General features: G+C 38.8%; 1 protein-coding gene across 3 annotated transcripts; it reads right to left on the bottom strand.

Annotated features, from left to right (window-relative positions):
• Positions 1-516: 516 nt before the first annotated feature.
• Positions 517-8,127, bottom strand: LOC149200139 (psbP domain-containing protein 7, chloroplastic-like). Of its 3 annotated transcripts, none has more exons than XM_089402606.1 (4): positions 7,615-8,127; positions 7,313-7,450; positions 1,170-1,386; positions 517-1,000 (listed from the first exon to the last, which is right to left on the bottom strand). In XM_089402606.1, exons 1-4 carry the CDS (start codon positions 8,066-8,068, stop codon positions 685-687), a joined length of 1,125 nt encoding a protein of 374 aa, XP_089258732.1. In that variant the 5' UTR covers positions 8,069-8,127; the 3' UTR covers positions 517-684. The 3 variants fall into 3 exon arrangements, with proteins under 3 accessions (XP_089258732.1, XP_089258733.1, XP_089258734.1); XM_089402607.1 differs by having other exon boundaries at positions 7,621-8,127; XM_089402608.1 differs by lacking the exon at positions 7,313-7,450 and having other exon boundaries at positions 7,621-8,124.
• Positions 8,128-9,366: the final 1,239 nt, after the last annotated feature.

Raw genomic sequence — 9,366 nt, 5'->3', positions numbered from 1 at the left:
CCCCCACAGAATATGTCGCAAAGACTAGTACTTCGGCATGAGCAGCTTAAAATCCCTGGATTATTGTGTAAACTCCTTGGCACCAACAGAAAATTTCTGCACACCAACCCTGAAGCAGGCTTTGTTCTGCGCCATCAAATAGGGGGAAAAGACTTTTGGAATAGCAACCCCAAAAGAATCGATCTTCACTATAATGTATCCCACCAAACCATGTGTTCAATCTTTTCCCTTTGATGCTGTCAAAAGTTTTGAAACTCCCCCACACCCCACGCTATTCAGTTCTCCTCAGTACTTTATAAACTCTCGGATTGGAGATAACCCTTAATATCTAGATTAATTACTTATTTAAATTACTTAGGCCCTGCCTACTTTTATGTGGAGGCATTTTCTATGAACCTTGGAATATATGATCTATAAATTAATCATTTCCAATAAGAGAGACAAATCCAGTGTGATGCTTAATAAATTGCATAAATGAAGAGGCCAGAACATCATTCCAACAGGAAAAAGATGTCATTGTTTAGATGAGGAATTTGTATTACTCTTCTGCTTGTGTATGTACAGAATTTACAATTGTTCCATGTCTGGGTAAAGTTTGTTCTGGTTTAAATAAACTGCAATCGCTTGTTATGGTTTAGAATACAGAGCATGACAACAATAGAACGAGCATAATGTGATTACCAATTAAAGGACCAGTTTAAAGGAATCTGATACTTCATAGAAGCTATCCTTTACTGTTGGCCACAATAGTTCAGGACATTGTGCATTAAGTGTGAACAGCCGTCCAGCACATGCAGTATATACAGCCACATTGTGCCGCAAAAAAGACGGACCTTGGACAGTATATTCTAGATTATAATATGTAATTTTCTGATTATTCAGATAGGCTTCCCGTTTCTTTGCATCTAAGAGTATTGCAGCGATGTTTTGGTTTCTTGAAACAATGAAATTACTGAGAATAGCCTCTCCTGCTTGCTTGGGCTCTCCTAACTTTTCAATGCTGTAAAAAGGAACACCGTCAGCATTAACTCATTCAGGTATATTTCAGTGTTTTGCAGAAGTCATGTTATATAGGCATTGCACTAATGAAATGGCTTTTCTTGATATATATATATATATATCAAGTGAAAGTTTATGCAAAATGAAAGAGAAGGATCATATGAGCTTACAGAAAGTTAGTAGGAACTGGAGCTACGATAACACTAACATTGAGCTCTCCATTTGAACCAGGAGGGCCAAAAGCAACAATTGGTTCCCTCGCAGTTTGTCGTTGACGTACTCTATCCTGGAGTGGTGGAAGGCCAAGTGATCTTTCTTTTTCTGCTCTTTCAACAGCTCTATACAACAATGTTTGATCCCCAACCCAAGAAGAAGGATAAACAAACTCTGCAAAAAGTATTAAGAATTAACCTACATGAAAGAATTCTGCAATTAAGATATCAGGAAAGCAAGCAAGAATCCTTGAAATATAATGAGAGTAAATACCCTGCTGCTATCAGTAAAACGTTCTCTCGCTAAGAAACAAAAATATGAATTATACTTTCACACTCAAATTTCAATTCCAAGAAATCTCAACTCGAGTGAGACTTTCGCAAGTAAAAGAACCAACTGGTGACAATTTTGTCCCACTTATTATTTCTTTTCAAAGTTTTTTATCCTCCAGTACATAAGGTCAGAGAATAATCTTTTACATCTAACCATCAGAGAAGTAAATGAAAATCGCATAGTTTCATACACGATCCATCATGTATTCCAGCACATTTCAACCATTATTAAAGCTCACAGAAAGACAATCCTATATATATAGAGAGAGAGATAGATATAGATATTCTCATAGTGAAACAATATCAAAATGCAGTGTCAGGCATCTATAAAGCACAACAAACAGAGAAATGGAATGATGGGAGCTGTAAATATTGAATAGATGCAGAAGGCAACTTCCACAGAACTAGCATGAAAGGCAAGCACTTTGGGCAACATGATAGGATGCCCTATGCAAGTAAGACTTGCAAGTATTGCTTGACGGTAACAAGGATACCTATTTCTTAAATAATCAGAATGATATAACGAATACAGAACCATAGATGTTGGGAGATGGAATGCATATTGAACTGATATATTATTTTCAACACTTAAAAAGTATCAGGCTAACAAAGCTCGTTATTTTAGTTTTGAGATTCCTTGCATAAGGTTTCAACAATATCAAACCTACATGTAGAAGTCCTGTGCAAGTGCTCTGAGAATATCTTAGATTTTCTAGCGTTTGGATCATTCATTACACCAATAGTGAAACAAGATCCCTACTAAACATCAGTTCTTTCCTTTTTAATACGACTTAATAGCATAGAGCTACTAGATTTGTAATCTTCTGAAACACTTCTTGGATACGTAGCACCATACCATTTGCAATTTAAATCCTATTAACATGAAAACATACAGTACTGTTGGAAGAGTAGGTCATAGAAGTGTATTGTTCTTCCATTGCACCTGCAAAGAGTGCCAACTGAACTTATCAAATTTTCAGTGTATATAGTATATACTCTTGCACCAAAACAGAACACACCCGCCATACTTGAATTATAGTGCCTTAGTGCCCCGGGCTGCTGTAATGGCATCGATCCTCATTATCACAACAATTTCAGACAAGTTGTCACAAGCCCCAAAGTCATGGGTCTCACATAAATCACCAAAGCCATAGCCAGCTTGGGAAAGTAATCTCAACATGACTCTCTAAAGGATAATACCTTTTCAAATGGAAATTATAAGAAATTCATTTGCAAAATACACCAAACTCTAAATTGGGAAGAAATTACTCATTATTAAAGCCCTTCCAATTAGCTTTCTGGTCCTGAAAAAGGAAAACATGGAAATTTCTTGTACAACAGATCATTTTTCCTCATGCTTAGCCTTTTTTAATTAAAACCAAGCATCATAACTGCTTTGTGAATCTATCACCCACTTTCTAACCATCAAAAATCAGTTACAGATGCACAAAGAGAAGGTTACTAACCAAAAAACAGATGGCAATTTGAAGCCCTTAGGAACCAACTTCAGATACTCGAAAAGAGGATAAGAACAAAAAACCTTTGTCTCGGCGATCAAGAATAAACAAATGAAATAATTCTGCATCATAAAAATTTGAAAGATGCAACAACTGCCCATCAAGTTTCAACAATCTCTCCAAAAGCAAGTTGACAAGAATCATTACTGAGTGCAAGTGGTCAAAGAGAAGGGGCTCCTCCCATCATAGGGCTATTGTCTAAACAAAGTTTGAAGAGAACCTAGGCAGGCTAAGGAATTCAATCTCAGGTTCAAGTCATCCCAAGCCCACCAATACCTTGTCCAGATCGTACTTTCCCTCATGACGCTTTTGCGTGGAGGTGGGTCCCTTGTCCCATAAACAAGGCGGTCTCATACACCAATTTGGTGTCTGGTTTGACCATGACCTTAAAATTGGATAATAATAATAATCTTCTATTGGGACTTCAACAACCAAGATTAGATCTTAATCAATAGTTAGGATTAACTTGAAATCTATTTGTGTGTGTTTCTAAAACATTCACACCTTAACTTAATTAATTCTGATTAATTAGTCATATTCCTTAAGTTTAGACTTAGCAAGTATTAAAAAATTGACTATTAATCTATTAAGTCATTTCTAGGCGAAATTTCAAGAAACAATTTATGGGTTTTGGAGATCTCATGTGTTATAGCCTCTCCACAAAATTTCGTGGTTAGAACACATTCGATGCTACAAAAACTAACACTCCCTCTTAGCGAGAAATGTGTTCTAGAGTTGCTGCCCCCTGTAGCAACACCCTCTCTCTGCATCATCTCCTGTCACGCTGCTAATGTCTAGTTGTTGCTACCCACCAACTACTGTGCAACTCTGATATGTGTTGCATTTGTGCTACTGCTGACTCTGTTGAACTGCTGCCAACACTGCATTTGCACTGCAACTCCCTCTCCATTTGTTGTTGTTGCAACTGCAACATCTACAACTGAAAAGCATTCCAAATACTTAATCAATTGTGATCATTATGATGCATCTGTCTCCCGAGTCTCTAACTGTTGCTAGTATCTACGTTGTCATTGAGGCATCTGCATTGTCGCTGACTCTGCCTTGTGCCACTTGGACTGTTGCCAACTCTTCACTGCGCTCCCCAGCATCTAACTGCAACTAGACTCTGCATCTATCACTTTGGCATTTGACTACATCTACTGTCACTGGTCTATCCTGCTACTGAATACTGCAAGCTCTCGTAGCTAGGTATTGATTCAAGAGGTGGACCTCCTCAAGAATCCTGTCCATCTGTAACAATCTACAGTTACAACGTTAAATTACCCCATTTCACTCCTAGGGGTATGTCAGCAAACATGGCGAAGTCTCCCTCCAGCGTGGAGGAAAGCTTATCAATCTCTGTTGATGTTGCCAGTTGGTCCTACTTCTCCCCTTTGTCCTTCTTCCTAAGAGGACATTGGGTGTTGTAGTGACCAAGCTCACCACATCTGAAGCACTTGAACTTTGACAGGTCCTTCGTCTTCTTTCATTGCTCCTCGTCCTTGACTGGGACCCTTTGATGCTGTTGGAAATAATACTGAGAGGGGGGGTGAATCAGTATTATCAGATCAATCAAACTTTTCTATTTCATACTCAGAAACATATACGCTACTTCAATTAAGTGAACCCGCGTGTACACGCTACTGTGTCTAATGAAACCCGCGTATATCCAGAGATCTTATAATTCAGTTATCTTAATCTTCAGTAAATGCATCAGATCATTATTAAGCATATTAACAGTAAACAGGTGCAGAATAACAGAACAGAACATCACACAAGAACCACACATATGAACACCATGATATAAGGTGGAAACCCAATGTGGGTGAAAACCACCTGCTGCAATTCGTCTCTTTCTTCTTTAATAAGAAACTTCTTTTACAATGCACTGGTGCAGTCATTTACCAGCACGCAGGCTGCAACCTGCAGAGGGCTACAACCCTCATAGCTTTTGTACTAGCCGATCCATTTACTAGTACGTAGGTGCCAACCCTACAGAAGGCTACAACCTTCACTCGTTTTCCAGCTGCTCCTGGAAGGGAGCTACAACCCCCTTGGCTCTTGTACTGGCTGATATGTTTACCAGTATGTAGGTGCCGGCCTACGATCTTCCCGGGACCATGTTTCATACATTTTCATACTAGATCCATAAGACAATCATCATTGTAGTACAACCTGCATCATCAATCACTGAAACACCCAATTCTGAATCACTGTAACCCTGTCAACAACAACCAGACAACATAACAACAACCAGATCCAACTCCATCTTCAAATATCATACTTCACATTGTATACGCTACTTGGATGACCCCAACCTGCGTGTATACGCTCTTTTACCAAAACCAACTCGCGTACAGATCTATAAATTCAACCTTAAAACTCTGCAGCTATATCAGACATCAAAGCATACCCAGATCATAATAATAAACATGCGTCAGTAGATCTAGTCTATCCAGAGTCAAACCATATGAAGATAATCATTCCAAGCCTTGAGATCTCGTTCCATCATTCATCATCCTCCACATGGGTGAAACCTTGGTTCAGATCACCAACCCATAACCAGCACTTGGATCACACACTTTCTCAGATCTTCATCACTCACACTTGCTCACGCTTGCACACTTTGGCCTAGTGATCTTTTCCTTATATAGCCTTAGGCCTTGCTCAATGCCAAGAGCCAAAACCATAGTAACACAATACCATCAACTTCAATACTAGGGATCGACACGCCCGTCGAGACACAATGGTCCGAAACCATAGGCACAACTTCCAAGGACTAACCGCCATGGACCAAAGGTACGTTTCCACATACACGCGCTTTTGCTGAAGCCAACCTGCGTGTACACGCTGATTCGCCTTGCTGAACCTGCGTATATCTCTTTCTTGTCCTGCTGTACTGAGATCTGTCCATTAGTTAAGTTGTCATCACCTGTACCAGTCTCTGAGCACCTGTACCAACCTCTGAGTGAGTTGCCATCAAGGACAACACTTGAATCATAATGCCAACAAGGGCCACATTCTCCTCCCCCTTCACCTACTTTGATCCACTATCGCTGCCACTGATGGAGCTCTTTACTACAGCTCGTCTCAACTATTGTTGCAAATTGGCCCACATCTTATCCCACCTTGGCAAGGTGTCTCTACCCAAGATACTTTGGACGAACACCTGACACTCCTCTAAGACATTGTTGAGTGCCAATCACACTAGCTTCGTGGGTTGACACAGTGCCCCAATAGCTACAAGTTGGTCCCGAATCTCTTGAACCCTAGTGAGGAAGGGGTCTATGTCTTCCCCTTTCTGCGTCCTGGTGCATCTCACCTTTTCCTCTAAGTACATCTTCCGCTGGTCGAAAGTGCCCTGGTACAACGTGGTAAGAGTCTCCCACATCTCTTTGGCAGTCCCTTTGCCAGCTATGTGTGAAACAATGTGATCTTGAACACCATCAAGGATCAACCTCTTCGCCCACGCCATCTCCTTTCTGTACTCCTTCAGTTGATCTGCACTCTTGCTATATAAATGAGAAAAATTGCATATTTGTGTATAAATGGATTGCATTCATATATATATATATGGTCAACAGGTTCTGTCTCGAACAGGCTGGTCCAAGGTCTAAACCAGCAGTTTTTAGGACAAAATAGACCTTTGGTCTAGTTCAGGCCCCTTCCCCTGTGACCTGCTCTGAACGGCCGGTTCTGGTCTGATTCAACAGTTTCGATAACATTATACTAACATTGATTACAGGTGTGAGCCCCCTTTCTTGTGATTGTTGTCTTTGCAGTGCCTTCTTAGTTTGCCCAATCCCTTCTTGATGATTTTCACTTCATTGACTGGGATTATCAGGTGGAGACTGGTGTCCATGCAAATATGGCAGAACCCAAATTACATAATCCGCAATTTGATAGTTTAAAGGCGAAATGGAATGGTGATCAAGAGAGGTTTTCAAACAAAATATCGATTTCACCAAGAATAATTTGTTATCTAAATGTTATAAAAGAATTCAAGAAATAATACTTGATAACCTAAACACTATGCTTGGCATGATCTCGACCAAGAAACGGTGAAGGGATTAAGTCTAGGTCAGTGTCATGCACTTCACTATGCTATTCCTCTTAGATATATATAATTGGATGATTCACAATGTTCATGTAGAAGGCCAACTTAACAAGAATTATACTTCAATTTGAAGCACTTGGCAGTGGGGCCTCCTTAGGTCACTGGTGAGGTTAACGAATTGTTAACCAGTTTACCAGGATTCCATTCTTGCTGAGCTCTGCCCCACCCAACTTTCGCAAGGTTCACAAGGTTCCCAAATTTCGTAAGATAGATGTTCGCATACTTGGAACCTAAGCCCAAAGAAGTCCGTGGTATAAGGTCCTTCCACAACCCTGCAGTGAATTTCAGGAGACTTCCTTTAAAACAAAGAGTTAAGCACTTAGCCTGCGCCTCCCTAGCCTTTAGGAAGTTTAAAAGACTGGTGTGTGTGTGTGTATAGTGACTGAGAACACTAAAGAAATGAGAAAATGAGAAATTGAAATGGTACATCACTTACACCCACCAAATCCATTACTGGTATCAATGCATCGCTTGTAGCCCCGGACAGGGTACACTGCATCAAGTTTAAGGTCCCGCGAGATCTGGGGTTCGAAACCCAGGAGCAGGCTGGTGATACCGCCTAAATTCCCTCCAATTGCAACAATCGACGCCCCAACAATTCCCAGTGCTAGCCGCCTGCTGAATGCATTGGCAAGGGACGAAAACTGGGCCGCAGGGTCGAGTTCAGAAGGTTGTCGAGCTTGAGCTTGGCTTCTGCCTGACGATGAGTCCGGGACAGGTGAATTTTCATTGGAGTCTGTGGTAGCAGCACAAAATACGCGTTGGCGCCGTTTGGAGCAGGCAACCGCCCTACAATTTAGAGAGCCTGCCCTATTCAGAGGATGCAATAATGAGAATGCAAGCGATAACGGGCATGGAAATGATGAAGTGCTGGATATGTTTACATCCATGCTTAAAGCCACCAAGAATTTCCTTCATGTCCTTTGCCCGCGACATTATATGTATTTTTTTAACAGTATAAACTTCTAATTTCATTGGCACGGACGAGCTAGTGGCCAAGTTTACCAATTTGCCTCGACAAGATTTCTCTATTCTTTCTTTCCTTCTTTCCTTTTTAAAGCAAAATAGAATTACCTCAAATTTCATCTTTTAATTCTGGATTTACTAATCTCGGAGAAGAATCAATTTTTTTTTCACTTTAAGCCAGTTTAATTTTTGTTCATTACTTTACATTATGTTACAACATCTCTCTCATATTAATTTTTTAACTAATTAGTATGTTTACATTATGTTACATCTCTACTATATCTCTACTATATTGAACTCGAAAGCACATTTTCCGGCACAATAAAATTTATCACAATTTCATATAAATTTTAAAATTTAAATATTCTATTAAAATATAATTAAACGTTTTAATTAACATTTTAAAAAATAATAAAATTCTTAAAAATTTTACACAAACAAACCAAAGTATTCATCATCCACTTACACATAACATTGTTAGGTATGATATTCGTAATTTTTTTTAATTTTTGATAAACAAATCAAAGTATTCATCCATTTACACATAACATTGTGCATGTTCCTAGAAACTCTCTCTAGTTCAATATGGAAAAGATGTTGTTATGTTATGTAAACATTTTCAAATTACATAAAAATAAATAAATAAAATTATTATTACAATTATTAATTAAAACATTTGACTCAGTAAAATTACATAAATAGAAAGAAAAATAAAATACAAATTAATAATTAAGCTAACATAAATTCGTCTTAATTTTGGATCTACCAAGTGCCCAAATGGATCAAATCTCTCTTTTCACTCTAAAAGGTGTTTGCACCTCAAGAGATTTGATCCCTCTCGATGCTTAGTAGATCTGGAGTTAAGATAGATCTAAACTGGTAATTGACTTAGTGAAGGAGTTGGTGCTCTCCTAGTATGTAAGAGATGTTGTAATGTCTTGTCCTCTAAACATTTTGAATCGGTCAAAATAAAATAAAATAAAAAAATAAAAATAACCCTATGTTAAAATAAAAATCCTACGTTATTATTTTTTAATAATTTTTGTTGGGTAGTTAAGGTAAACTTGAAAAAAAAATAACATATGCTAAAATGAAAATTCTATGTTATTATTTTTTTATTATTAATTTTTGTTGGGTAGTTAAGGTAAACTTGACCTCGACCTTGATTCGGCTCTGCAACTAAACCCTAACGGCGGGCGAAGTCAGATGCGGCCATGGAAGC

The sequence above is a fragment of the Pinus tabuliformis genome, chromosome 2_1 (genome assembly GCF_031772625.1).
Source record: "Pinus tabuliformis cultivar Carrire ecotype Pingquan chromosome 2_1, CPIR1, whole genome shotgun sequence".
NCBI classification, from domain to species: domain Eukaryota; kingdom Viridiplantae; phylum Streptophyta; class Pinopsida; order Pinales; family Pinaceae; genus Pinus; species Pinus tabuliformis.
Note: the sequence above shows the minus strand (reverse complement) of the source record. Positions and strands in the feature narration are given on the sequence as shown.